The sequence below is a fragment of the Aulonocara stuartgranti genome (genome assembly GCF_965226115.1).
Source record: "Aulonocara stuartgranti genome assembly, chromosome: 2".
Lineage (NCBI taxonomy): Eukaryota > Metazoa > Chordata > Actinopteri > Cichliformes > Cichlidae > Aulonocara > Aulonocara stuartgranti.
In genome coordinates this window covers 17,551,476-17,574,879 of record NC_138940.1, presented here as the reverse complement: position 1 = coordinate 17,574,879, position 23,404 = coordinate 17,551,476, and the positions used below count along the sequence as shown (strand labels likewise).

The 23,404-nt window shown below is 40.6% G+C and overlaps 2 protein-coding genes across 3 annotated transcripts; one reads left to right on the top strand and one right to left on the bottom strand.

Moving 5' to 3' along the window:
• Positions 1 to 30: 30 nt before the first annotated feature.
• LOC309687692 (NLR family CARD domain-containing protein 3-like) lies at positions 31 to 22,868 on the bottom strand. 2 transcript variants are annotated; one of them, XM_082502820.1, is made up of 17 exons: positions 22,783 to 22,868; positions 22,567 to 22,675; positions 22,338 to 22,460; positions 22,149 to 22,259; positions 21,799 to 21,870; positions 21,562 to 21,693; positions 21,370 to 21,441; positions 21,026 to 21,133; positions 20,572 to 20,656; positions 20,237 to 20,450; positions 8,267 to 10,070; positions 7,987 to 8,160; positions 7,598 to 7,771; positions 2,336 to 2,509; positions 1,905 to 2,075; positions 1,746 to 1,792; positions 31 to 1,586 (listed from the first exon to the last, which is right to left on the bottom strand). In XM_082502820.1, the coding sequence occupies exons 2-17, from the start codon at positions 22,647 to 22,649 to the stop codon at positions 1,003 to 1,005; spliced, it is 4,128 nt and encodes a 1,375-aa protein (XP_082358946.1). In that variant the 5' UTR covers positions 22,650 to 22,675; positions 22,783 to 22,868; the 3' UTR covers positions 31 to 1,002. The 2 variants fall into 2 exon arrangements, with proteins under 2 accessions (XP_082358946.1, XP_082358947.1); XM_082502821.1 differs by lacking the exons at positions 21,370 to 21,441; positions 21,799 to 21,870; positions 22,149 to 22,259; ... (1 more) ...; positions 22,567 to 22,675; positions 22,783 to 22,868 and having other exon boundaries at positions 21,026 to 21,317; positions 21,562 to 21,641.
• LOC309687699 (uncharacterized protein) lies at positions 10,496 to 18,330 on the top strand. The gene is made up of 2 exons (XM_082502842.1): positions 10,496 to 11,102; positions 15,437 to 18,330. The coding sequence occupies exon 2, from the start codon at positions 15,729 to 15,731 to the stop codon at positions 17,289 to 17,291; it is 1,563 nt and encodes a 520-aa protein (XP_082358968.1). The 5' UTR covers positions 10,496 to 11,102; positions 15,437 to 15,728; the 3' UTR covers positions 17,292 to 18,330.
• Positions 22,869 to 23,404: the final 536 nt, after the last annotated feature.

Sequence of the window (23,404 nt, the reverse complement as noted above, 5' to 3'; positions counted from 1 at the left end):
TCAGAAAAAGGAGTCAAGGAGGCAAAAGGGTTAAATCAAAGAGTTTTATTAAAGTTCCCTTTCAAACTCAACTAAAAGAGACGGACAAGCCGCTATCACCATTTAAGAAAAACCAAACTCAGGCATTGGTCAATAAAGTAAAACGTAAGCCAAAAAGAAGGAGAGCAGCTCACTAGCTGCAAACCACAATAACACAGCTCACTAGCTGTAACCACTCACAAACACACACACAGCTCACTAGCTGCAACGGCACTCTGGCCCAGAGCTCACCTTTCCCTGGGCTTAAATCTCCTTAATTACTGACGTGAGTCAGCTGTGTAAAAGGGAAAGGTGGCACCTCAGGCAGAAGAGGTAGTGTGACACGCCCACACAGGCACCTTCAGGAGGAGGCCCAGCTAAGGCCGTAACACCAGTGAACAACTGTTTGAAACTTGCTGGTGGCAAGGAAACCCACTTTGTGTTGAATACAAAACGACATACGTTCCAGAGTCGTCTGTTTCTAATACCAGTTGTGCTAACAAGACAGCACAAAGACAGAAGGTGTATTTCAAGAGTTGTTTTTTCCCCTCTAATACTAAATAAAATGATTTATACATATCTACAACACACCCTTCTATATCAATTATATAATACTGCATGTATACTATGTACATAAACTAGTGTTGTAAAATAAACGTTTAAAGTTTCATTTGGTCTTCAAAGTTTACGTTTTTGATTTTGTCTCATTTCAGAGAAAAAAAAAAGTGAAACTATAAAACATACACAGATGCTCCAAATATTCAAACAAAAAGTGAGAGTGAACATGAAAGACATCTATCTTTAAACAACCAGGCAGGTCAGAATTGTTCACATAAGACACTAAAGACACTCAGCAGTTACAGAATCACTGCAATAATGAGACACAATCTTTAAATTCTTAAGAAATCCCTCATGTAGACGTTAAACGTGATTCTGAGTCCATGAGAGCCTGCAGATTTGTCTGTGCATCTGCAGTTACACAGCTTATCTAACAGAAGGAGATACTTCTACCTGCACAGAACACAGACGCACTGAGGAACCACATGAATGGTGCCAGACTCCAAAGCCAGGATAAAGAGGTTCAGTGAATGTGGTGTTGAAGGTGTGGAGGTGGATCAGAGAGTCACTGGAGACATTGTAGAAGGACAGAGTGCCAGCAGGACAGTCCACATACACTGCTACTCGCTTAGGGCCACAGGAAGGGGACAAGGAGGATGAGGGGTGAATGACTGATATTCTCTGATTGTGATACACAGTGTAGCCGCGGGCATTAGAGCAGTCCAGACTCCAGGACTGAGGATTCTCTCCAAATCTGCAGTTTTTTCGTTCTCCTTTCCTTGCAATTCCTCTGTAACTTACTGATATGTCAACCTCACCTGTCCACTCCACCTCCCAGTAACACCGACCATGTAAAACATCTTTACACAGCAGCTGACACCAGTCAACAAATCTGTCAGCATGATCGGGATATATGAAGTTGTTTCTCGTATGTGTCACCTTCATGTTATTCATAGACAGTTTGAGATTTTTGTTTATTGTATTTGTGTTGACTGTAAGTTTAGAGAGATCTGTCAAGAAAAGAGACAATGCAGCTGGAGTTAATCTACCAGCTGTTCCTTTAACACTTCACAATATCAGTGATAATCTTAAGAGAATGACACCAAAATATAAAGACAGCTTAATATTTACTGTTTTATCTTTATGAATTAAAAAAACAAAACACTTACACTTCTTCAATCCTGGTTTCAACCACTCTGCTCCAGCAGGTTCCACCCTGAAATGACAAATATCAGCACCATATCTTTCAACATGCAAAAACAGAAATTACATCCAGTGTATCAACACCCATTGTGCTCAGTCATTAACAATAATGTCATCTCATCGACCTTAGGTTTTCCAGTTTCCAGCGTTGATCCTTTACTCCAGTCTGAAGCTCTACTCCTGCATCCTCTGGATGATTGTAACTCAAGTCCAGCACTTTCAGATGAGAGGTGTTGGAGTTCAGAGCTGAGGCCAGAGAAGCACAGCCATCCTTTGTGATCAAGCAGCCCGAAAGCCTGGAGGCACACAAAATGAGGCTGGATAAGCTACTAAAGCAACAAAACGCTGACGTACTGTGATCTATCATTTAATTAAGCTGATTATTATCATCACATTTTGTTTCTTTAATTATAATCCAGACCATTAACTTCAACCAATAATCAGGTGTCCCAATAGAAAACGTAATAAAAATAAATATTATAATATAACAATGTAAGCAGAGAAACAGTCATCTTAATTCACAGTGTAAATACTGATTGCAGAGGCTAATCTTAACCTGAGAGTTTCCAGTTTGCAGTGTTGACTTTCCAGTCCAGTGGACAGTGCCTTCACTCCTGTATCCTTCAGGTTGTTGTTATTCAGGTCCAGCTCTCTCAGACTCGATGACTGGCAGGAGAGAGCTGGAGAAAGAGCTTCACAGCTTTTTTCTGACAGGTTGCAGACACTCAGTCTGAAAAGACAATAATGAATAGGACACAATGATTGGTTTGAATAAACAAATAATCTAAAAATGAGCATAAAATCTTATCAACTACAGTGGTATGCAAAAGTTTGGGCACTCCTGATAATTTTCATGTTTTTCCTTCATAAATCATTGGTTGTTTGGATCAGCAATAGTGTGCAATAGTTACTTAAACTAAATTAGGCAGGTGCATAAATTTGGGCACCCCAACAGAAAAATTACATCAATATTTAGTAGATCCTCCTTTTGCAGAAATAATGCCTCCAAACACTTCTTATAGCTTCCAATGAGAGTCTGGATTCTGGTTGAAGGTATTTTGGACCTTTCGTCTTTACAAAACATATCCAGTTCAGTCAGGTTTGATGGTTTCCGAGCATGGACAGTCACACCATAGATTTTCAATAATATTCAGGTCTGGGGACTGAGATGGCCATTCCAGAACATTGTACTTGTTCCTCTGCATGAATCCCTTAGTAGATTTTGAGCAGTGTTTAGGGTCTGGCGCAACATATTAGAAAACAAAATTGGCTTTTAAGTTATCTTACTGTCAAATCATACATTTTTATACAGATACTTTAAAAGTCTCAGATTATTTGTAAATAATAGGCTCAGATTATTTACAAACTCTACTGTACAATACATTTTTTTCCCATAATTTTCTATGAGGGTCATAGTGATGTACAAATACAGGTAGATGTTTTGTTGAAATCACATCCCAGACAATTTACACAGGATCAAATTAGGTAAGGGTAAAGCACAGTAAGCTGAACTTTTCAGGGGACAGCACTAGTTCAGAATTCATACCTTGTGATTTAAAAGGCACTGAGAGAATTTTTAGATAATATCTTGTATAAATAACTGAATTAAGAAAACCATGTACCCATAAATTGAATAAATATATTTGATTTATGCAAGCATGTATACTGTGGTTAAGTGCTCTATATGCCATTAGCAATCATGAAGTAACTCAAATGGCTCCAGATGGCCAAATATAAAAATGTTGGTACTTGTATCTGCTTTTAAAGGATCGATAAAGTTTTCTGCTGTGCTGTTTTACTCCCACAGCTAGTCCTCAAAGTCACAACATTCAATTTAATTCAGTTTTATTTATACAGCATCATATCACAACAACAGTGTTCTCAAGTCACTTTATATTGTAAGGCATCCCCCCTTCAATAAATCTGTGGCTATATGAAAATCTGTGGCAATGTCAGACTCCCCCTCCCCAATCAGACCAGGAGTGACATGTTTAGCCGTATGTTCTCCTTAAATTGCTGGCTGTCTGAGTGGTGTCCCAGAAACGATGTGGGCTTCATAGATAATTGGCAGACCTTCTGGAGGAAACCTGGTCTTGTTAGGAGAGACGGCATTAATCCCACTTTGGATGGAGCAGTTCTCATTTCTAGAAATATGGACAAATTTATTAAACCCCCCAAAATATGACTATCCAGAGTTGGGACCAGGAAGCAGAGTTGCAGTCTTACACGCCTCTCTGCAGCTTCTCTCCTCCTGTTACCCCCCTAAAACCCCATTTCCATTGAGACTGTGTCAGCTCCCAAACAGACGAAAAACTAAAAACCAGCAATAAACAAGTTAAACATAAAAAAATCACAAAGAAAGAACAATACAGTATCCACATCTGAAACAAAGAGTAAAACAGTGAAATGTGGATTATTAAATATTAGGTCTCTCTCCTCCAAGTCCCTGTTAGTACATGACTTAATAATTGATCAGCAAATCGATTTACTCTGCCTTACAGAAACCTGGTTGCAGCAGGATGATTATGTTAGTTTAAATGAATCAACACCCCCGAGTCATTCTAACTACCAGAAATCTCGAAGCACAGGCAGAGGGGGCGGTATGGCAGCAATTTTTCACACCAGCCTATCAATCAACGAAAGACTGAGACAGACTTTTAATTCATTTGAAAGCCTGATGCTTAGCCTTGTCCACCCCAGCTGTAAACCTCAGAAACCAGTCTTACTTGTTATCATCTATTGTCCACCTGGACCTTACACAGAGTTTCTGTCTGATTTCTCAGACTTTTTATCTGATTTAGTGCTCAGCTCAGATAGCATAATTATTGTGGGTGATTTTAACAATCATGTAGATGCTAAAAGTGACAGCCTCAACATGGCATTTAATCTGTTATTAGACTCAATTGGCTTCTCTCAAAATGTAAAAGAACCCACCCACCACTTTAATCACACTCTAGATCTTGTTTTAACATATGGCATAGAAACTGAACATTTAACAGTGTTTCCTGAAAACCCTCTCCTGTCTGATCATTTCCTGATAACATTTACATTTACAATAATTGATTACACAGCAGTGGAGAGTAGACTTTATCACAGTAGATGTCTTTCTGAAAGTGCTGTAACTAAGTTTAAGAATATAATCCACCTACAGTTATCATCTTCAATGCCCTGTACCAATACAGAGCAGAGCAGCTACCTGAACGCTACTCCAACAGAGGTCGATTATCTTGTTAATAATTTTACCTCCTCACTACGTACGACTCTGGATACTGTAGCTCCTGTGAAAACTAAGATCTCAAATCAGAAGTACCTGACTCTGTGGTATAGTTCCCAAACACGTAGCCTAAAGCAGATAACTCGTAAGCTAGAGAGGAAATGGCGTGTCACAAATTTAAAGGATCATCATTTAGCCTGGAGAAATAGTTTGTTGCTTTATATGAAAGCCCTCCGCAAAGCCAGAACATTTTACTATTCATCACTGATTGAAGAAAATAAGAACAACCCCAGGTTTCTCTTCAGCTCTGTAGCCAGGCTGACAAAAAGTCAGAGCTCCAAAAACAAAAAGTTGAGCCAACCATCCCTTTAACATTAACTAGTAATGACTTCATGAACTTCTTCACAAATAAAATTTTTATCATTAGAGAAAAAATTACCAATAATCATCCCGCAGATGTAATATTATCTACAGCTACTCTTAGTACCATTGATGTTAAGTTAGACTATTTTTCTCCAATTGATCTTTCTGAGTTAACTTCAATAATTACTTCCTCCAAACCATCAACATGTCTTTTAGACCCCCATTCCTACAAAATTGCTCAAAGAAGTCCTGCCATTAATTAATTCTTCAATCCTAAATATGATCAACTCATCTCTAATAATCGGCTATGTACCACAGGCCTTCAAGCTGGCAGTAGTTAAACCCTTACTTAAAAAGCCATCTCTAGACCCAGCAGTCTTAGCTAATTATAGGCCAATCTCCAACCTTCCTTTCATATCAAAAATCCTCGAAAGAGTAGTTGTCAAACAGCTAACATCATCTGCAGAGGAATGGCTTATTTGAAGAGTTTCAATCAGGTTTCAGAGCTCATCACAGCACAGAAACAGCTTTAGTGAAGGTTACAAATGATCTTCTTATGGCCTCTGACAGTGGACTCATCTCTCCGCTTGTCCTGCTAGACCTCAGCGCAGCGTTCGATACTGTTGAGCATAATATTCTATTAGCACGATTAGAGCACACTGTAGGTATTTCAGGTACTGCGCTGCAGTGGTTTGTATCATATCTATCTAATAGACTCCAATTTGTGCATGTAAATGGAGAGTCCTCTTCACACACTAAGGTCAGTTATGGAGTTCCACAGGGTTCAGTGCTAGGACCAATTCTGTTTACATTATACATGCTTCCCTTAGGCAGCATCATCAGAAGTCATAGCATACATTTTCACTGCTATGCTGATGACACCCAGCTCTATCTGTCCATGAAGTCAGATAACACACACCAATTAGTTAAACTGCGGGAATGTCTTAAAGACATAAAGACCTGGATGGCCGCTAACTTTCTGCTTCTTAATTCAGATAAAACTGAGGTCATTTTACTTGGCCCTGAAAATCTTAAAAATGTGATATCTAACCAGATTCTTACTCTAGATGGCATTACCTTGGCCTCCAGTAACACTGTGAGGAACCTTGGGGTCGTTTTTGACCAAGACATGTCCTTCAATACACATATTAAACAAACATGTAAGACTGCTTTCTTCCATTTGCACAACATCTCGAGAGTTAGAAATATCCTGTCTCAGGGTGATGCTGAAAAAATAGTTCATGCATTTATTACTTCTAGGCTGGACTACTGCAATTCATTATTATCAGGATGTCCAAAAAACTCCCTGAAAAGCCTTCAGTTAATCCAAAATGCTGCAGCAAGAGTACTGACAGGGACTAGAAAGAGAGAGCAGATTTCTCCTGTTTTGGCTTCCCTTCATTGGCTTCCTGTTAAATCCAGAATTGAATTCAAAATCCTGCTCCTCACATACAAGGTCTTAAATAATCAGGTCCCATCTTATCGTAATGATCTTGTAGTACCATATTACCCTATTAGAGCACTTTGCTCTCACACTGCAGGCTTACTTGTTGTTCCTAAAGTATTTAAAAGTAGAACGGGCGGGAGAGCCTTCAGTTTTCAGGCCCCTCTTCTGTGGAACCAGCTTCCAATTTGGATTCGGGAGACAGACACGATCTCTACTTTTAAGATTAGGCTTCAAACTTTCCTTTTTGCTAAAGCATATAGTTAGGGCTGGATCAGGTGACCCTGAATCCTCCCATAGTTATGCTGCAATAGACGTAGGCTGCTGGGGGATTCCCATGATGCACTGAGTTTTCCTTTCCAGTCACCTTTCTCACTCACTATGTGTTAATAGACCTCTCGGCATTGAATCATATCTGTTATTAACCTCTGTCTCTCTTCCACAGCATGTATTTCATCATGTCTTCCTTCTCTCACCCCAACCAGTGGCAGCAGATGACCCCGCCCCTCCCTGAGCATGGTTCTGCTGGAGGTTTCTTCCTGTTAAAAGGGAGTTTTTCCTTTCCACTGTCGCCAGAGTGCTTGCTCATAGGGGGTCATATGATTGTTGGGTTTTTCCTCTGTATCTACTGTACAATATAAAGTGCCTTGAGGCGACTGTTGTTGTGATTTGGCGCTATATAAATAAAATTGAATTGAATATGTAAAGAGCAGAGTTTTTTGCACACACTGAAAATCCTCAAAAAGGAAACAAAGATACCAAAAAGAGAAAAATTAAAAATAATCATAAGAACTGACCTCAGAGTTTCTAACTTTCGTAACGAATGCTCTAGTCCATCTGACAACAGTTGTACTCCTGAGTCCCCTGGATTATTGTAGCTCAAGTCCAGTTCTTTCAAGTGGGTAAGGTTAGAGTTGAGAGCTGAGACAAGATACCTACAGCCATCCTCTGTAATCTGACAGCCTGACAGTCTGCCGAACAAGAAAACAACACAAGTCCAATTTATTTTCATTTTCTATTTTCAGTATCCCGAGCTGAAAAATTTGTAAAGGATGGTGCTTAGTTAGGGATGAAAGAGGGAGGACACATGACACTCATTGTGATTCCATAACCTGTTTTTTCACAGGTTAAAGATTGTTACATGTCTGATCTGACCATATCAGTTATTTATATTATTTATCCATACCTTAGAGTCTCCAGTTTCCAGTGTGGGCTCCCCAGTTCAACAGAAAGTGCTTTCACCCCAGAATTCTGCAGTGTGTTGTTACTCAGGTCTAGCTCAAGCAGACTAGAGACTGGGTTACTGAGAACTGAAGTCAGAGCTTCACAGCTTGTCTTTGAGAGGTTACAGTCAGTCAGTCTAAAAACAGAATGTGAAAAAACAAACAAACAGATTTTTAAATACTGAAACAAAAGAAATGCTGCTTTCCTGTTTTCAATAAATGTGTACCTGTCTGTGTACTTACATGGCTTTTTTGGAGGCTTTGATCACTGGCAGCAGCCTCAGAAGAGCCTCCTCCGAAGCAGAGTATTTCTTCAGGACAAACTCATCCAGATCATTTTCTGATGACAGTAAGATGAAGACCAGAGCTGACCACTGGGCAGTAGACAGTTTATCCACAGAGAGGGTTCTTGAACTCAGGGACTGTTGGATCTCCTCCACTAGAGAACGGTCATTCAGTTCATTGAGACAGTGGAACAGATTGATGCTTTTTTCTGCAGACAGATTCTCACTTATCTTCATCTTAATGTACTGGACTGTTTTTTGATTGGTTTCTGAACTGCTTTCTGTCTGTGTCTGCAGGCCTTTTAGAAGATCCTGATTTGACTGCAATGAAAGACCCAGGAGGAAGCGGAGGAACAAGTCCAGGTGTCCATTTGGACTCTGCAAAGCATTGTCCACAGCACGTTGGTAGAAGTCTGTTTTTACAATCTTATTTTTAGGCGTTTCAGATGTCTGAGATGCTGTTTGTTCCTCTGGTAGCACGCTGACTCCAGAGTTGATGAAGGCCAGATGGACATGAAGAGCAGCCAGAAACTCCTGAACGCTCAGATGGATGAAGCAGAACACTGGGTTCTGATATAGCCCCTTTTCCTCTTTAAAGATCTGTGTGAACACTCCTGAGCACACTGAGGCTGCTCTAATATCAATGCCACACTCCGTCAGGTCTGATTCATAAAAGATCAGGTTTCCTTTCTCTAGCTGGTCAAAAGCCAGTTTTCCCAGAGATTCAATCATCTTCTTGCTTTCTGGACCCCAGTGACAATCTGTCTCAGCACCACCATCATACTTGATCTTCCTTACTTTGGACTGAACCACCAGGAAATAGATGTACATCTCAGTCAGAGTCTTAGGTAATATTCCTCCCTCTCTGGTTTTCAACATATTCTCCAGAACAGTAGCAGTGATCCAGCAGAAGACTGGGATATGGCACATGATGTGGAGGCTTCGTGATGATTTGATGTGGGAGATGATCCTGCTGGCCTGTTCCTCATCTCTGAATCTCTTCCTGAAGTACTCCTCCTTCTGTTCATCGGTGAACCCTCTGACTTCTGTCACCATCTGAACAAACTCAGGAGGAATCTGACTGGCTGCTGCAGGCCGTGTGGTTATCCAGACATGAGCGGAGGGAAGCAGTTTCCCCCTGATGAGGTTTGTAAGAAGCACACCCACTGAGGCGGACTGTGTAATATCAGTTAGAGTTTCACTGCGGTGGAAGTCCAGAGGAAGTCGACACTCATCCAGACCATCCAAGATGAACACAACTTGGAAGTGTTCAAACCAGTAAATTCCTGCTTTTTTGGTTTCAGTAAAGAAGTGATGAACAAGTCCCACCAAGCTGAACTTTTTCTCTTTCAACACATTCAGCTCTCTGAATGTAAATGGAAATGTAAACTGGATGTCCTGGTTAGCTTGTTCTTCAGCCCAGTCTAGCGTAAACTTTTGAATTAAGACTGTTTTCCCAATGCCAGCCACTCCTTTTGTCAGCACTGTTCTGATTGGTTCATCTCTTCCAGGTGACTTTTTAAAGATGTCTTCTCGTCTGATTGTTGTTTCTGATCTGTCTGGCTTCCTGGATGCTGTTGCGAGCTGTCTGACCTCATGTTCATTATTGACTTCTGCAGTCCCTCCCTCTGTGATGTAGAGCTCAGTGTAGATCTGATTCAGAAGGGTTGGGTTTCCTGCTTTAGCGATCCCCTCAAACACACACTGGGACTTCTTCTTCAGATTACTTTTAAGTTTACGTTGACATTGTGGAGCAAAAAGTTCTAAATGGACAGAAATTGCATCAGTGAGCAAAAATCTACCAAATAAAAGCACAAACAAAGTTTACAGTTGTAACAGTACTGTATATGCCTTGTGAACAGTAGGTGCTGTTATTTTCCCATCTTGGGATAATAATGGCAGAAGAATTCAGAAGGTAGCAGAAATATAATGAAGTACAACAGAATATGCTGTTATGGTTCTTCTCTTGTTATCAATAAAAGAGTAAATGAACCAGTAATTTAATTAAAGTTAAAAAAAAAACGAATTTGAAAAAAAACCCCAAAAAAAACAGTGTAGTATAATTTCTTGTTCGTTTAGTGTTATTGGATACACTTAGAAGAGATTCTCATTTAATCTAAAATGTTCAGTTCCTATTTTGGGAATGAGAGTGTAACCTAGGTTATTTTCACATTTTTCCATAGTGTTACAGGAAAAATGATTCTATGTTTCTTTACCTTCTTTTAAATGTACAAAGATGCCTTTTGTCTGCCCTTTGCCTATGGTTAGATTAGTTTAGAATTATCTTTTTAGACTTTCTCAGCAAAGACATACTGTTTTGGGACATATTGTTTTAGATTGTTTTATCTCTCACAGCCTTCTCCCAGCTCTCTGCTGACGAGACTAGCGCCACATATGGAGTTGTTTATTTTATTTGTTTTGTATTTTCTTATCCTGTTCTCACTGTCTTTCCTATAAAAATTACCAAGCCACTGTGCATGGTGTGAGTTGTTCTTAGCAGCTCACCCGTGTACACGTTTGATAAAGAAAGTAACTTTGTCTCATTGTGTCTTTATTTCTCCTGGGTCTTTTACAGAGTTTTCCCCCAACATTTCTTGGTCCTTCGACAGCCGGATCACCTCCATCGTGTCCCATCTCCGTGACCAGTCCACGTTGTTCGCCTGTCGACAGCCCACACACCAGGTGTGTGGAAAAAGACCAAGAGCGTTAAATTCGGGTCTTGGCCAACGTCTTAGAAAGCGACCCACGGTGGTGGGACCCGATCGAGGTGGACCAGACCCGGCGACACCGACCAGGTAGATACAGACACACTGACACAATCTTGCGTAAAAGCGCATTTTGAATTCAGGGAATTTAAAATAGCGGAAGTAGCTCGTCGACTGGTAGCTCTGGGAGCTCGTCGACTGGTAGCGTAGCTCGTCGACTGGAAGCTTTGGAAGCTCGTCGACTGGTAGCTTTGGAGCTCTGGGTAGCTCCCCCAGCTGGGTCTAGACTGGGTCTAGGGAGTAAGTAGCTCTGGGAGCTCCCCTTATTATAAGGGTTCCGGTCGCGCGCGTCGAAGCTGTGAATGTGAATGTGTGTGTGTGTATTGTTTTAATTAATGGAGCAAGCTGAATTTTCACGGTCCAATAAGAGACTGAGCTGCTCCTACTGTGTTTTTCTTTTACTGCTATTCACTGACGTGCTGGTGAGTTGAGAGAACGGTCGAGTTCCGTCTCGTAAAGTTCACACCGCTTTTGGAAATAGTCCGAAAGTAGAAGGGCGTGTGAGCAACCACTCTCGTCTCTAATACCAGCGAAGGTGATAGCAGCTGTATTGTGTATATATTACTTAAACAAAAATAAGTAAATACATAAATAAGATGGGTAATCAAGCAAGTGAAATTAAAACTCACTCCTGCTGACGAGCAGTGGTGAGAAAAGAAAAGTCCAGACGCCGGACAAAAACAGTGTCTGTAAACTGAGAGATTTAAGAAAACAAAATATAAACAGTCAGAAGAACAGAACTCAACTGCCAGTTTAGTAAAACCAGAAGACGAGACACTGTGCAGTTCCCACAATCCCTTTAGTAAACCATCACCCACTCCTGCAGCCGCATCTGCAGCACCACCCATATCAGGAAGAACTTAATAATCCCTTATTAAGTGAAAACTAGAGATCACAGTAGTTTGAAGTAGTTTAAAAGGGTTGAAAACAGACCCCACTGAGTAGATATAAATATAAAAAGTACGAAATAAAGATGAACAAAGGGAAAATTACAGTAGAAATTATCTTTAGAGTACTTGAAATTAATAATAGCAAGGATAACAACCTGTAAAGTGATATTAACAATGAAACACAGTTGACATGATGACCATGCCCAGCATGTATAAAATGAATATAAAGCAAATAATTCACACGAAAATATTTTAATAAGGTATATTAAGGCTGTGTCATTGTTCAGCCAAGGACAGTGTGTGAAAAGGTAACTGTCTCCACCCTGGGAAAAGGATGATTCTGCAGGTCATCTGAAGCCCTTGATGGATACAAAATAAAATATAAATAATATATTATAATAGAACTGCCTGGTCCGCCATGCAACAGAGAGAACAAATGTGACCGCAGATTGGATGAATTCTAAATTATCTGTTTGCTGAATAAGATGATCCTAACTAACAAATTGGCTCAGTAGTAGTATAATGGTACACACTAATAAAATATTATAATATGCTATTGCTGTTATATAAGACAAAGATGATAATATTAACAATGACATAATATTAATATGAAGAGGCACCTTAGTCGGTTATGATGTGAGGTGGATAATTGTTACGCAGTAGTCTGCATCAAGCTTAAGGTTTGCTGAAACTCAGTGTAATGACATGTGAGATGAAGACAATACAGAGAATAACTAAACTAATGAAGTGCATAGAGGCACTTGACCAGCTTGAAACTTATCATTCTAGAATGACACATTGCTGAGATATAGAGCACGCCTATAATAACAACCAATAAGCAAAACCCTGTAGACAACAGCTAAAACTACAGGATTGAGAAGCTGAATTAAATATGTAGACACTGCTAAGCTGATGAGCATGTTACACATTTTCTTTTCTTTTTATTTATTTGTTTCTTTTAGAGCAGAAGCTGCTGTAACACACCCAAAGAAAGACTGTAGGTCTGACCAACCGTCTCAGTCATGGGCAAAAAGATGTCAGTCAATAAAATTCTAAAAGATAATTTATTGACGAAAAATATATCAAGAGATAAAAGATAAAACAGTCCAGTGTCCCACTTAAGAATTGTATAAAAACACACAGTCCCAAGGCCAGAGACAGCTATGACACACGGCCAAGTTGCACTCCACATGTTGCCTTTAACAGGGTTAGAAGTCGTACTTGGAGACCCACCACCCTGCAAGCATATAGTCAGTGGTCACTCAAGCCTCTGCAACCCAGCTGCCTTTAGGCTGTGGCATATAATAGGCCCTGGACTGCACAGAGAGACAAAACGACACACTTAATATAAAATTCATAGCGCAAAACCAATCCATCCCAAACATATCTGATTTCATCACATTACATACCTGCACAGAGAGACAAAACAACACAGCAGTGGTTGTAGTGTGGGCTATAAGTAGACCAGTGTATCAGTGCAATCAAGTACACCTGCCTCTAATTAGTCCAACCTCATTCCAGCCATTGGCTCACCAAAAATGTGACAACCACAAAACCACTCCCAACCCAGTGCAACTTCACCCAATAATATGGAGCTGAATTAACACAGGCACATTAGTCTACCATGTTACAAGCTGCATGCTATTAAAAGCCAACATATGCAGACTTCTGCCTTGTTCGGGTGGCAGCATTTTTTTTTTTTTTTTCTTTTTCTTTTGTGTCCTGACACGTTTATGTTTTTTGTTTTTGTTTGATTATTTTGTTGGTTTTGGAAACGAATTTAAACGAACTTGTGACCATACTTGAGAATCACAGTGACACATAGTGATTAGGCATATGATTGAAAAATGCCTAGGTTTAGAGCTGTGAGCTATGAGCTGTGAGCAATGCAAAGTTAAATATATATATTTGTATAAATGGGAAACAACCCTAACTTGAAAGTTTGAAATGTGTGAGATCCATGCATTGTTTGAAGAACTAGAAATTATCTAAAACTGCCTTAAGTGAAAATGTAGAGTTGCATCTATTCTCCCAAACAAAAAAAACAAAAAACAAAAAAAGGGAAAAGCATTCTGTAACTTAAAAATAAGGCTGACTGTTGACAACAGACTAAAACACTAATTCGCAGGTGGCTATCAGGAACAGAGAGGCGAGCAAAGTCACAAACACCAAGGCCGCAGACAGCCACGCAGAAACAGCAGATAACATAGAGACAACGCCTGCTAGAACCGTGGAGAGGAAGGTCACTTCACACGAGATTGTTGCGCATGTGAAATACACAAAGATAAACAAATAACCATTTATATAGACAGCCAGTATGTTTTCTCTGCTGTGCATCATTTTGCAAAAAATCTGGAAAACCAGAGGAATGATTACACCAATTGGCAAACCAGCATGCCAACCTCTTACAACGCCTACTGACTCTTTCATTACTACAGGCAACAATTTTGCTGACAGAGCAGCAAAATAGGCGGCACAACAGGCAAACATGACATTGATGGCAGTAAACACACATCAGATTCCACTGGATGTGTTGAAAAATGAACAAAAAGCAGCAAGCACAGCAGAGCAGGCAAAATGGCTAAAACACGGTGCAGTTCTGACAAACGACTTAATGATGTGTTATGGCAAGCCAGTGTTGCCAAAATTCCTCCACAAAATGGCGGCATTAGTGACTCATGGCTGTACGCATTTGTCAACGGGGGGACTAACCAGTATTGTCAACTCTCATTTCTACACTGTAAATTCTACACTGTAAATTCTACACTGTAAATTTTGAAACTTCAGCAAAACAATTTGTCAGAACGTGCATGACGTGTCAAAAATATAATGCTCAGGGTAACCTGCGACCACAAAGAGGCCGTTTTCCAACTCCGCCTCATCCTTTTCACACAATTCATATGGATTTTATTGAACTAAGCGAATGTCAAGGGTCAAAATACGCCCTAGTGGTTATAGACGTGTTCTCAAAGTGGCCGGAAATCTATCCAGTGAAAAAGGCAGATGCAATTTCAGTAGCAAAGTGCCTGTGCAATCACTTCATACCCACATATGGCATCCCAGCTTTGATACGGTCAGACAACGGCACTCATTTTGTAAATGATGTCATCACTAAGGTCTCTGAAGCACTCGGTTTCAGCATAAAACACCACTGTGCTTATCACCCTCAGAGCGCAGGCCTTGTAGAGAGAACTAACGGCACTATAAAACAAAGGCTCAGGAAATGCATGGCAGAAACAGGAAGGCCGTGGCCTGAATGTTTGGGTTTAGTGAAAATGTGGATGCGCTTAACACAAGGCTCCCATAAACTAACTCCATTTGAAATCATTCATGGCAGGCCGTTTCCACTGCCTATTACCAGTCAACCAATAGACAAAGCAATCAGAGAAAACACATTAGCAGAATGGATGTCTAAGCTGTTAGAAAACAAAGAGATCGTTGTACATAATCAACAACCTGATGATGTTTCTCCAGTGTCTTGCAGACTAAAGCCCGGTGACTGGGTTCTGATCAAGGTGCTCCAAAGGAAAAACTGGAGCACACCCAGGTGGGAGGGGCCATACCAAGTCCTCCTCACTACACCGACCGCTTGCAAAATTGCGGAACGACCATCCTGGATCCATCAGAGTCACTGCAGGCGAGTCAGTGAAGCCATCTAAACACAGCTGACGGCAGGCTTGCCCGCTTGTTGTGATCTCGCCCGGTGGAGGGGTCAGCTTTCCTGGCCGGGGGGTCTACTCGCGACAGGAGGGTGTGTTCCGTCGTCATGACGTGGTGGCTCTTATCAACTGCAGCGGCCCTGACCATGGCCGGGCTCCTCACCTTTGCTTCCGTGAGGGACAACAAGTCACGCTACATGGAGAAAAGGCAGACACTGTATGACAAAGGAAAGTACACCAAGTTTCCCCATGGATACGCCACTAACTTCTGGTGGCAGTTTATGAACACTACAGCTCACTTGAATAACAAAACTGACTGCTATGCATGTACCCATATGCCCCTATCCTCACAGACGTCTGGCATGTGGCCGTACAGCATACCTGAAGATCGCAGTTGGTGTCTGTTGGGCCTGGCAACACATCCAGGCTACGGTACTCTTTGGTCCAAAGCCAACTACAGCATCCCAGCAAAAGCAACCTGGAGGTCATCATCACTCACAAATGTGAACTGTTCCGGACAGACCTACCTACTGACCTGGCCCCAAGTCTCAGACCCACTGCCTGATGTAATTCTACTGAACAAACTGAACGCATCACAACTGCCAGTATGTGTGATGAACAATGGCTCGCGGGCAGTGGGGGAGCTGCCTACTCACCTATGTAAGTCCATATACACTTTCTGCCCACCAAGGAACGAGAGGAAGTGTATGGCCTGTTCAATCAACGCCACCTGTGCCAGTAACACGACGCTGATGGGCCTAAACTGTCGCTCCGACTACAGCTACCGAATGCCACTACAAACAAAGACTCAGTACCAGACAGGATGTGCACGGACGGCACCCAGCAGCAGAGGAACCAGAGTTTTGGCTGACTGGTACTTCCTATGTGGCAACAAGGCTTATCTGTCACTCCCTGAAGGTTGGGGAGGTCTGTGCGCCCTGGTGGAATTATCAGATCACGTTTTCTTCATGCAAAGTGTTGCACATCACCCAAGCAGCCGGCAGAGACGTGAAGTGGACATCGCCTCCCCCAATTCTTTCGGCATTACAGTGGACACTGGAGTGCCGGGAGAGTTTCGCATCTGGGGAGGAGGAGTGAAATTCTTACAGAGCTTGATCCCCGGCATTGGAGTTGCCGAGGTGCGGGATCACGTGGAGATCAACCGATATGCTCTGCTACGACACATCAACTTGACTAAGACCCTGGGAACTGCCTTAGCAGGAGAACAGCAGGCCATCAGAACGATGGTGCTGCAGAACAGACTGACACTAGACCTGCTAACAGCATCACAAGGAGGAGTTTGCAAGCTGATCGGGGAAACATGTTGCACTTTTATCCCTGATGGATACGAAACTGGAGGAGACATTTATGAAGCTTTGCAGAATTTGACCGCTCTGCAAAAATATGTCACTGACCACACACCTGGAGCAGCTACAGCACAAGGCTGGTTTGACTGGCTGTTCAGCGGTTCATGGCTGGCTACTGTAGCAAAGCCATTTTTTCTTCTAGGTCTCATCATGATAGCACTGCTCATATTAGTGTTGTGTGTGTTGCCATGCCTAAGAGTAATGATTTCAAAGATGATAACAACTACAATGACTGCTTATATTGCCGTGCCTCAAGAAGAACAACATCCCGTTGCAATTCTATTAGAAGAGAACTTGTACTAGCTGCTAATAAATGACGTGGTGATTAAAAATGACTTGTCAAGTGATCATGCACTGATTAAAACATTAGTAGGTTATGCAAGTTTTCATGCTTTTATTTTTTTGAAGTCTTGACTTTTAAACATGAAGTTTTTCATTTTTATAACATTTTCATACTCTTATTTTTTTTTTGAAGTCTTCAGTTTTAAACATAAAGTTTTCATTTTAAACATGAAGTTTTCATTATTTTACATATAAAGTTTTCAATTTAAGGTTTGCATCATTTTAAATATAAGGTTTTCATCCTTGTATTTTTTGAAGTTTTCATTTTACATATTAGGTTTTCATCATTTTTAAATATAAAGTTTTCATTTTACTTTTCATCCTTTTATTTTTTGTAAGTTTTCGTTTTAAAATATAAGGTTTTTATCCTTTATTTTTTGTAGTTTTATTATTTTTTCTTGTTTATTCCACTTGTTATTTCATTTACTATGATTTTCATTTACTATGTTTTTCTTTTTATTTTCTTTTGTTTTATTATGTTTTTCTTTTTATTATTTTCTTTTGTTTTATTCTTTAGACCAACTGACTGCCATTTCTGCTATGCTGACATTTTGAAGATTTTTGGAAATTAAAAATTGCCTAAGATACTTAATAAATAATTTTCATAGACAATTGTTGTATACATTTAAAATAAGTTAAACAGGGGGGAATGTTACAGGAAAAATGATTCTATGTTTCTTTACCTTCTTTTAAATGTACAAAGATGCCTTTTGTCTGCCCTTTGCCTATGGTTAGATTAGTTTAGAATTATCTTTTTAGACTTTCTCAGCAAAGACATACTGTTTTGGGACATATTGTTTTAGATTGTTTTATCTCTCACAGCCTTCTCCCAGCTCTCTGCTGACGAGACTAGCGCCACATATGGAGTTGTTTATTTTATTTGTTTTGTATTTTCTTATCCTGTTCTCACTGTCTTTCCTATAAAAATTACCAAGCCACTGTGCATGGTGTGAGTTGTTCTTAGCAGCTCACCCGTGTACACGTTTGATAAAGAAAGTAACTTTGTCTCATTGTGTCTTTATTTCTCCTGGGTCTTTTACAGAGTTTTCCCCCAACACATAGCAACTGTGATTCAAGTCCAATGTGGTGGATGACACTTGAGCAACCTCTGCATGGTGTCATGTGACAAAACTCCTTAAAAAAAGATACTGAGCATTTTATTGATCCTTGCAGGCAGCGCAATTTATAAGTGCAAGTAAATAAAGGACATTTCATATCCTTCTTTTTTAATGTGTTACTGTAACCAATTATAGACCACCTAATTTGAAGTCTAAATCTACTGAAACAAGGTACCAGCAGCAGCAGCGCAATAGTAGTGACACGTAAGCATAAATGTAGCTCAGGTAGTGTTTTCACTGGAAATTTCAGTTATAAAACAACTGCTAAATACTTTATTTTAACAACACCTAAAGTAACTAAAACTGGTAATTCTTTAGGAACTGCACAATAATATCACATTATGAAACATATTTTACATAACAAGAAAGAGAAACTGTCAAAAAGTTAACAGAAGGAGAGGGAGAGAGAGCCTGAGCCCGAGGACGGCCATTGCAGGGACAACCGCAACCCCTACTCAGAGAAGAGCAGAGGAGAGCCCCGCAGGCTCCACCAGAGCAGTCTGAGCTCCAGGCACACAGACCCGAGACCCAAGTGCCATCCACCCCGCAGCAGGGGCCCAACAGTGCCAGGGGGCCCATGTCCCGCCAAGCAGTTTAATTTTATTTATACAGTGCCAAACACAACAGTAGTCACCTCAAGGAGCTTTATATTTTATACCAGGGGTGGGCAAATCCAGGCCTCGAGGGCTAGTGTCCTGCAGGTTTTAGATATCACCCTGGTTCAACCCACCTGAATTAAAGGATTAGTTCATTACTAGGCCTCTGGAGAACTACAAGACATGTTGAAGAGGTAATTTAGCCATTTGATTCAGCTGTGTTGGATCAAAGACACATCTAAAACCTGCAGGACACCGGCCCTCGAGGCCTGGAGTTGCCCACCCCTGTTTTATACTGTAAGGTAAAGACCCTACAATAATACAGAGAAAACTCCAACAATCAAACGGCCCCCTTGAGCAACAACTTGGTGACTGTAGGAAGGAAAAACTCACTTTTAACAGGAAGTAAACTAAAAACTGAGACCAGGTTCAGAGATGGGCAGCCATAGTTAGTGAAAAAACTAAGACCACTCAGTGCATAGGAGGTCTCTGAATGGTCTGGATATGGACCACCAGTGACGCTGACCCCAGCCAAATCCAAAACCAGTGAAAAAAAAAACATCAGAAAGGATGAGGAGAGAAAAATGTCAGTTTCTCCACCTTTTGGGTGTTGCCTCATTGTTCCCCTTCTAGTACACCTGTTGTTATTTCTTGAACATCAAAGCAGTTGAAACAATCCCCAGAAGTTGAATTAACCTGTTCCTTTGTTATTTTTTGGGCAGCGTTGTTTCTTTGGTACTATATTGCTATTAGATGCTGACAGTTTGCAGACATGCCTGGGTTTGTCTCATGCACTAGGGAACTTAAATTGCATTGCTGTAGAAATTATATCATGATGCGACCCTTATATCACATACTAACTTATATTTACCATAGACAATATGATATTGCACAGCCCTATTTAAGAATTTCTACACTCACAAAAATCAGTTATTAGGGTTTTTTTTGGGGGGGGGGGGGGGGGTTAGGACCAAAACTGCTAATGTGATGAGTGCTAATGTGCTAAGTGAGGAATTTTCTAAATAAAAGACAGAATCGGTATATGGTTCAGGAACTGAATTTTTAAATAATTGCACCCAAACAGATCAAATATAGTACAATGTGCAATTTCTGTCAACTGCTCATCCATGAAAACACTGATAAATGACTGCAATGATCTGTCACATTTACTGATCAGGCTCATTTTACTTACTGTTCTGCAGATAGTCAGCCATGCCGTTCTGTTCCATTTTCCTCAGGAAATGCAGGGCGAGCTTCACCAATGCCTCTCTGTTCTTGTGTTCTTCACCCTCGCCCCCCAGCAGCATCTCTTCCTCCATCTGACTCTCTGAGTTATCTGGAAACAACACCTTCTGGATCTTCTTCAGCTCATTTTTCACAAAAGTGATAATGTTGTCCTCCAGCAGCTTGAACAGGATATAACAATTAATGAAACCAGATTTAAATCATCACAATGACCATCAGACACAAGTGCAGCATGGAGATGACTGAGAATAAAACACATGTAAAAGAAGTTGTTGTACACACCATAAAGATAAAGACTGAGTCCGGATGTGATTGATGCTGCTGGGCAGGCTGATCACTTGGAGCCTCTGTACTTTCCTCGTCAAATCTGGAAGAATTGTGAAAAATTAGCTCCCATCATATCTGTTCACACAAAAACAACCACAAGGCAAAGGTCCATCTAGTAACATTTGGTCTCAAACAGTGAATGTGAGTGACTGTGAGCAGTGAGTGATGCTGAAGCTTTTAAGAATTAACAGGTTTCTGTAGCTTTCAGCATCCTCAGCTGGGTCTAGTCCTAACAGCTTGCACTAACTCCCCCTCCTTCACTGTAAACTTCTGAAGTTCTCTGAAGCAAGTCATCTACAACCTCCTACTGCTCCTCTTTAGGTTCTCCGACTGGTTATACTGGAAACTTCAACGTTTCACTAAGATGAGCGCTAGTATTCAGTTTTCACTATCATCCTGAAGTACTTACGCCTCGTTAACAGAGTCGAGTTCATCGCTGGAGTTATGAAGAACAGATTCATCGCACGTTGTGGGTGCTGATGAATCAGGTTCAGAAGATGCTGGTATCTGTTGTAACCTGAATAACAGCAGATAAGGTTAAATGAAGAAGAAAAGATGCCCCTTGGCTGCAGTGAGTGACAGATGTTATTGTAAACAGCTGATGTCTGGCTTGGTGGACAGATGTGCTACCACTACATCTCTATGTTCAGGTTTCTTTTAGTCACAACATTCTCAACCACATGCTTCGTCTCCTTGCAGCTCTGTAGAGACAAAAACAATGAATAATTAGTAAGATGTAATGCAACGACTTACTGTTTCACAAATAATCTTTGTAATAAATTCACGATCGCATCCATGATCCAGTTCTTTATGAAGGATAACCAGCTGCATATGGGCAAGAAAACACATAATTACAATGAACAGCATGAAGTTAATTAACTCCTGGTTAAAATGTTTTATTTGCTAAAGTCCAGTTAAATATTTCTGGTAGCTTTCCATCCTTACCCTTCATTAGCAGGCAGGTTCTGACTGTTCTCTGTATCTCGGCTGAAATCAATATATCGCTCATTTGAGCTGCTGCTCATCGTGGACACACAGACGGGTTCAGGTTTAGGAGATTTTTTTCTCCGATGTTTCCTGATAAAATATCGGTAAATGTATCAAAGGTCACACATTCAGCTTAACTGTAAAACATTTTAATAGAGAATAAATTGTTAAGTTTTAATGCTGACAACAACTCACTTTGTGTCTTGTGATCCTTGTTTGAAGTCAATATGTCGCTCATTGGACTGGTCGCTCATCATTGACACACAGCTGGGTCCGGGGAACAATAGGAAATGTATCAAAGGTCACAAATTCAGTTTAACTGTCACAGATTAAAATAATATAATAAATAAATACAGTGGTTTGAAAAGTATTTGCCTCCTTTTCTTTGTAAAATTTACATGTTTCTGGCACACACTTGACTGCAGTCTACGCTGCCAAGGGTGGCACAACCAGTTATTAGGTTTAGGAGAAAGTACTTTTTCCACAAAGGGCAGGTAGATTTGATAGATTTTTGGCCTAAATAAATTTAAATTTAAACAACTCACCTTGTCTCCACTGGTGCTTGTTTGAAATCAATATATCGCTCATTTGAGCTGCTGCTCATCGTGGACACACAGACGAGTTCAGGTTTAGGAGATTGTTTTCTCTGACGTATCCTGATAAAATATTGATAAATGTTTCAAAGGTCACATATTCAGCATAACTGTTAAGTTTTAATGCTGACAAAAACTCACTTTGTTTCCTGTGCTCCTTGTTGGAAATCAATATAGCGCTCATTTGATTGGTCGCTCATCACGGACATACAGTTGGGTTCAGGTTCACGGTGGGCTGTGTGGGGTCTGTGCTGCTTCTCTGGGCTTCACACACACAGTTTTACATGTGAATAAAAATGATGGTGCAGTGATTTAAATGCAGAGCTGTAGCATGCAGAAGAGTCCCTGGCAGTAAAGAAAGTCATCTGACCTCTGAGCTTTGGTGATCTCGTCTCCACACAGAGTGGCTTTAGAGGGAGGAGGAAGCTCCACTTTGTTCTCACACAGCGACATCACAGAGTCAGCTGAAGCACAGAAACCTGCAGAAAAAAAAAGATTTCTCCTCATTCTGAGTGTCACAAACTCACCGCTCTGAGTGAAGCAAATCAGAGTCAGAGCCCAGCAGTGAACCGTAGGCCTTACTCACCTCTACACGGAGACAATCATCTGCAGCTTCACAAAGACATAAAATGAAAGTAAATAATAACCAGGAAGCGATGACGTCACTGCAGGCTGCTACGACTCTTCTTTTATTCTTTTAAACATGTAGGAGCAATACTGCCCCCTGCTAGGCTGGAGTGGGCAGGATAGGCAGGATTTTTAAATGGGCCAAGAAATTCATCCACAAAAACATAAAAAAGAGCTACTTTACTGTGCTTCATGTCACTCCATCAAAGTTTGTTCATAACTTTAAAAATGAAACTTTTTGCCTACAGTTTATACCGAGTGCCTCAGTTTGACCAAACACTTCACAGTGTAGAAATGTTTTCCTTTTGTTCCACGTGCTACTATTCTTCTCAGTGTCCACAGCAAACTCCTGAGACGTGCATTAAAAATGAAGGCAGAAGTTACAGAGAGGGAAGGATAAAAAAAAAAAAAAAACCCACAAAATTTAAAATTTTGCAGCCACAATAAGTCAAAGTGTGTCTCACAGTTTCACCGGTTTTATTTGTCAGCCAAGCAGACAAATCGTCTCTTCTCCTTGAACTTTGCGTCTGCCACACTAACACCAACACCCAAAACAACTAAGTGCTGTATCCTACCAGACC